The following is a 6560-nucleotide window of genomic DNA, read 5'->3' on the forward strand; positions in this document are numbered from 1 at the left end:
TTGTTTTTCTAATGATGTTATATGAACAGTACAGTAAGATGATCATTGTGGGAGAAGAATAAACCAAGTAGCTAGAGACTAGAGAGGCTTATCAAACAATTAATCAATTAATTCCCATGGGGACATGCAAAATCCCAAGAACAGAATCCTACTATTACATCTACTGGAATATCTTCTGTAATAGCAAATTTTACATGTTTCTGCATCCGAAATAGGGTCAATACCAATGTTCGTAAGTACAATTCTTTGCTTGTTGGGGATCTAAATTCCGGTTTCCACTTGAGCCATGTCTATGTAGGAATCTATTATGAAAGGGTAAAATATAGTCAACACCCCTTAGGTTTAGGCTAATGCTAGCCAGGTTTAAAACTAACCAATTTGGTGCCTAATCATCATGACAAATAGTAGAAAAATGAGTAACGGTTTAGGGACCAAGTTTGTCAGTTTTAAAAAGTCTTGGACCTAGCTATTATTAGCTCAAATCAAGGTGTTGACTATATTTTACCCCTATTGTGAATTGTTAGAAACAGATTTTCTACTATTGTCATTGCTATAAAAATCAGAATTATCTCCAAATAGTCTTTTCTAATTTGGAGAATCCCACAAACCTCCAAATTCTTTCAAGCACGTGAGGTTTCCGTGATGCAAGGCTTTGAAGCAGTGAGAGATTATGCAATAAAAGAGTGGTCACTCAAAAAGCATAGGTTCTTGTCATATTAAAGCTGAGGAATCAAACTGATGAAGAAATTACGTTTGTACTATAAAAGTCCTAAAAGAAAAGCTCAATTAACTAATAAAGCAACCCCTTTAACGTGAACAAAATAAATTCCTTTCTCTAATGAGAACCAAACTCTCACACACGCAAGGGTGTTTTCCTTAAACTCTTTTGCTAAAACTCTAAAAAAAAAACCTGGTCATACCAACAATTGATTAGCGTTATAAAATTTTTAATCACAAAACTTGCATTATATCAATTTTAAAGTTGTAGTGTGTGGACATCTCGATCAAAAGCAAAGCGACATGCAATTTATAGAACTCTTTGCAGTTGAACAAGAGTTTTGGGAAAACTAAGATATATATTAGAGACATATTCGAAAGCTAAAGTTTAAATACTTAAAGAGAAACAACACAACCTCAGTTAAAAGACATCTAATTAATCAGGTTTGGCAAATTCTCCATTTGGCACATATTATGTTTCTAAATATAGAAAGCTATTTAGTAGAAGATGATGGAATTCTGGACATGCATTGTCTTATTATAGGGTCCAGGACCCTGGTCTCAGAATTCCATTGTTTAATTTCTACAGCATCAATGATTTCCAAATTGCTAAACTAAAATGTCAAACGTAAAGCTGGCTCAGGTGTAGCAGCTCCATAGGAATTGCTTCAGTTTCCTATTGTTTCTATGCTACATATGACATCCACACTCAAAGACGCAGGCTCCATTTACTCTTTCTTATGATCAATATCTGACCAAATAAATAGTCCGAACCCAAATAAGACAGGCTGTGGCTGACGTGCACAAAAATAGCACAAATATTACTACTAGGAGATAATTTTCCCTTGGAATAATATGATGCAGGTTGAGTTCATATCTTTTCATGCACTCCACCCACACACGTTAAGTCCACCAAATTCATGTTACCATTTACATTTTCCATAGTTTCTCTCTCTCTCTCTCTCTCTCTCTCTCTCTCTGAAGCGTGAAGCATATGTAACAGTACTGCTATATTATTGTAATTGGAAACATTTTTTTGTTCAAGATTTCACAGATAATTTTGCATTGAATTCTCATTTGATTTTTATAACAAACATTAAATACAAGTTAAAATATACATACATTCAAACATATGCAACAGATGTGTACTTGACATTATTTCTACACTAGTGCATACAAATGGAATAGAAAGTAGTCGATTATATATATATATATATATATATTGAAATTGAGCTTTAAAATGCCAAGGGAAACACGGTAGAATGTTTCTCTTTATAGTAATTAATTGAGTTTCTAATTCTGACCATTACCAGAAAAATTACAGGTACAAATTCTGGAGTCTAACAAAAAGAAGATCTCAAATATCATGAAGCCAAAAGATTATAGAGAATTGGAGAAAAAATATTGAGAAAATTTGTGGTAAAGAAGTATACATGTCCAACGTAATCAGAGCCTACCAAAGGAAGGATGACTGGGTGTCATCTTTGACTGACCATGACAACAATGAATGGCTATGCTCATACCTACACTAACATGCCTTCAAGTTTAACAAGAATGAGTCCATAACTGCACTTACAGCCTCAGAAATCTTCCCCTCAGTAGAAATTTCCATTCAACTGTTGTGCCTGTATATAGATCTTCTTTCTTATTATTATCTTTTCTTCTTTAAAATCTTTTCCCATCCACAAGAAAGTTCCACAAAATCTATTTACACTGATTTTTCCCCAACTTAGCTGCCAATGTTAACCTAGTTACAAGGCGGTGAAGCCTTTGAGCTCCCTTGCCTGGTTTGAGCTTGTTCACGTTCCCAACCTTGGAACATTTTGGGTTGCCAGAGCACCAAGCACCTGGGGTGAAGCTCCCATTCTTCCGCTTCAATAGATCCTTATCAATCCTGTCCAGGACTGGGTCATCTGTTTTGAATTTTCGACCAAATGCAGCACTGCTAGCAATCATCTTGCTTGTGTCATTAAGGGTAAGGGTGTGAGGGTGCTGTCTGGGGGGGTTGTCCCAAGAAATGTAGTGCAAGTCATGGTTGACTGCAGTCTTAGCAAAATCAGGCACATTGCAAACGACAGTCTGAAAGTAGCCCTCAGGGGAAGACACGAAGTTTGTGTAGTACATGAGAAGGGTCCTAGGTAAATTATCCCAACCCCAGATGCAATACTCTACGAATGAACGTGACAGAACCATCCATGCTGAACCTGCAACAAAAAAGCATGTTACTTAGTGCTAGACGACAAGTTTGGGCACTAAACTAGGCACCAGAAGGAAAAAGATTGCCAATGCGACTTGACACAAATTCTCTCCATACTTTTCTTGTTTTGGGGAAAAACAGAGAAGAGGATGAATGTTATTGCCAATGAAATCTAGCTCAAATGGCAACTCCTTCCCTTGTAAGAAAAAGGTGGAGCGTGAAGTTGCGGGTTCAAGATCCATTAGGTGTGTGCGTAACTTAGCAATAAATAAAAAATCCTTAAGGTCAGAGTGGCTGATAAACGAATGCAGATATTTTGGACTTTTAAGTGTGAGAGATGCTGCTTTTGGTCCATTAATTATTGCCGAAGTTTCAAAATTTTGTTTTGAGCAAAACAATAGTTGCATTCAAAACCATAAGGGTTATAATGAATCTGACTATATGGATGATTGGAATTGACACAGTTGGTTTGTTAAAGAAACCAAATAAGAGTTGTCACGAGCTTAAATATGAAAACTAGATGGTTGTGTACTGCTAAAGACCAAATGACAATCTATAGCCGATGGTTAGAATTATTTGAAACAAATAGAAGAAACTATCAATTAGTGCCACTGCAATGTTTGTATTCAACTAATACAGAGAACACCCCTGACATTACTCCTAAAAATATTTATATTTCCTACTTCTAGGGAATTATAAAAAAGAGATGCTTTAAATGTAAAAACCAAGAAGTATGAACTAAGTAGAACATACATTTTCACCATAGTTTGTATTTCTAAATGAAGTCCTCCAAAGTGCCAAAAAAATAGAATTCTAGTTGCCAGTAGGACACAACTACTTTCCAAACTCTTCTAGAACTGATAAATTTCCAAAAGCAAAAAAATCCAATAAATAAGCAAATTTGAATGAAATTATGATACACAGAGTTTCAATGGTTTTCTGTCCTACAAAATGCAAATCTTCAAAATATATATTTGTAAAGAATTACACATCGTGGAGAATCATAGAGGATATCACACGGCTAAAGAAATATGGGTGAAATTTAACCTGTAAATAATTTAAAAGCTGTTGGCAAAGTTCTCCGAGGATTGACCCAGAAGATATCTGATTTGGTTGTCTTGTATAGTCCAGGATCTACCATCAAAGGCATTGCACGTTTGTCCCTGCAAAACACGATCAAAGATAGGGTGCTTTGTTATCATGCCTATGAACATTACATTGTGTTGCGTGTTTGTTTGCGTTTTTGTGTGTGCGAGAGAGAGAGAGAGAAAGAGAGAGAGAGAGAGAGAGAGAGCTCACTCTTTCCATCCTAGCTGGCTTGTGTGCTCAATGAAATTCAGGTTTCGATCTAAATTCGAAAACGTGTAAAGAAGATCTGCATTAAATTAACTAAACCATTTAATACAAAATATCACATCCCTCACCCAAAAGAATAACAATTAGAAAAACAGCATTGATAACAACATAACTCTGTCACAAGTTGAATGATATATACTAACCATCTTGTGTCACAAGAGGATAATCAGAGGCACTAAGATTGATAAACCAATCCCAATCCTTATTCCTCTTGAGAAGAATGGCACAAGCATGAAGAGTATGAGCAACCATGGTGGGTCCTCTGTAAGTGACCATATTAGCTTTGGTAATCATGTAAACATTCCCAACCTCAATAAAAATTGGCTCTTTTTCCACTCGGGAGGCAAGTTCCAACCTCTCCTCTGCCTGTGACTCAAGATCCAAATGAACAACATATTGGTTCCGTGGATGATATAGAGCATGAAGAGTTCTCCAAAGCTTATCCAAATCACCTTTTGACCCAGAAATCAAATAAGCGAAACGAGGAATCGTTGGGCCAGCAGGAGGGGGTGGAGATTGTGTAACCTTTGATTCAGCAAAAACCGAGCTTGATTGATTTGTAGCTATGCGAGAAGGAAAAATTGAAATGATTGAATTGATTGTGTGTAGTGAAAAAACAAGACCCATGTTGAAGGTAGTGGCCAGAAGGAATATGCATATGAGAGAGCTTATGACAAGGGGAAATATCCACTTCTTCTCCATGTTTAGGGACCCCATTACCAAACCATATCATGGGTTCCAATCAACTATTTCTCATGTTGCAAATCTCCTTACTCACCAGATACATGTATCAGAACGGAATAGCGAGTGGCTATTCAATCAAGGTGTTGATATTTGGATCAAGACCCTCTTCAAAACTATTCCAAAAATTTGGACTTTAAAGACTAGCTGTTGAATCAAAGCCAAACATTAAACAAAGGCCGCTATATAAATTACAGGCAAAAAGAAGAAATTGGAGCTAGCTCGAGAATCGTAACCAATAACCGACAAACAAGAATATGAATATACATAGGCTAAAGGCATAAGCAATAGAGATAGAGATAGAGAAAGAGATATAAAATAGAATAGAATATATTACAAGAGACAGGTAAGGCACATCAAGAAAATCGAACAAAAATTAAAAAAAAAAAAAAAAAAAATTATCCAAATTCTTTGCTGTCCATGAACTAAAAATTTAATAAAAATTCTTTCCCAGTTAAATCCCTTGATAATGACGAGCTTTTATTTAAAAAAAGAAACTTGTTATTTTAGGGAACAAACCCTAATCATAAACTTCATATTCAACCTAAAATATACATAGAAAATTAATTTATTGCGTCAAATCAGAAGAAAAAAAATCTGTAAGAAAAAAAAAAAAACCAAAAGAAGCAAAAATAAACTTTAATGAAACAAAACCCGGATCAGAAAATCAAGGCTTCAAATTATTCCACCAAAAGAATCTCAAAATATATGCAATGGATTAAAATATCACATACCAACACAGCTGAGTACATAGCTGAAAAATAAAATAAAAAACACAAAAATCAGTGAAATATTAGGCAACCCAATATAAACTAAAACCACCAATAACCCAACAGATTTAAATGAGATGAGAAGACAGACATATACATAGATATACACAAACAGACAGACACAAAAACAGACAGACAGACACAAAGAAAGAGGTTGTGAGGGAAGAAAAACCTGTTTTTTGATGATGCAGAGAGACTTTCAGCGCGTTTGTGCACGTTTAAGAAAAAAACACAGAGAATAAAATACTTCAGAAAACAGGATTTAGAGAGAGAAAGTTATTTATATATATTTTCTATAAAAAAAAAATGAACAAATGGAATTTTAAAAAATATTTTTTTTGTGCTTTTGTGGAAAAGAGGACGTGTATTGTGTCAGTGAGAGAGATCAGAGAAGTGGTTTTATTAGTTAAAGCGATCTCTCATATTCTCTCATTAACATATCATATGATATCATATCACTTTTTTATTTATAAAATAAAATAAACATATGATCTCACTTGACATGAACATAGGCGTTTCTGTTACGTTGGGGGTTCTTTGACCAAAACACAACACACACACAAAAAAACCGTTTATACGTTTTGCGTGTTTTTTTTTTTTTTTTTTTGAGGAATATCAGTTTTGTGAATGTGGGTAAGCAATCAATGATGGCAAAGACTATAATTGAGATACCACAAAGTGGGGTTGGGGGGTTAACATATGTCCAATAGTGATATTAATAGAATTTTGACTTCACTTATGCAGTTTTAGGTTGAATTTTTCCTCCATTAGTATATTTA

The 6560-nt window shown here is 34.9% G+C and overlaps 1 protein-coding gene across 3 annotated transcripts; it reads right to left on the bottom strand.

Moving 5' to 3' along the window:
- Positions 1-1968: 1968 nt before the first annotated feature.
- LOC126695026 (beta-glucuronosyltransferase GlcAT14B-like) lies at positions 1969-6140 on the bottom strand. 3 transcript variants are annotated; one of them, XM_050391629.1, is made up of 6 exons: positions 5954-6140; positions 5746-5765; positions 4414-5158; positions 4214-4289; positions 3962-4077; positions 1969-2921 (listed from the first exon to the last, which is right to left on the bottom strand). In XM_050391629.1, the coding sequence occupies exons 3-6, from the start codon at positions 4985-4987 to the stop codon at positions 2422-2424; spliced, it is 1266 nt and encodes a 421-aa protein (XP_050247586.1). In that variant the 5' UTR covers positions 4988-5158; positions 5746-5765; positions 5954-6140; the 3' UTR covers positions 1969-2421. The 3 variants fall into 3 exon arrangements, with proteins under 3 accessions (XP_050247586.1, XP_050247584.1, XP_050247587.1); XM_050391627.1 differs by lacking the exon at positions 5746-5765; XM_050391630.1 differs by lacking the exon at positions 5954-6140 and having other exon boundaries at positions 5746-5947.
- Between the last annotated feature and the right edge of the window lie 420 nt (positions 6141-6560).

This window comes from Quercus robur, chromosome 8 (assembly GCF_932294415.1).
Source record: "Quercus robur chromosome 8, dhQueRobu3.1, whole genome shotgun sequence".
Lineage (NCBI taxonomy): Eukaryota > Viridiplantae > Streptophyta > Magnoliopsida > Fagales > Fagaceae > Quercus > Quercus robur.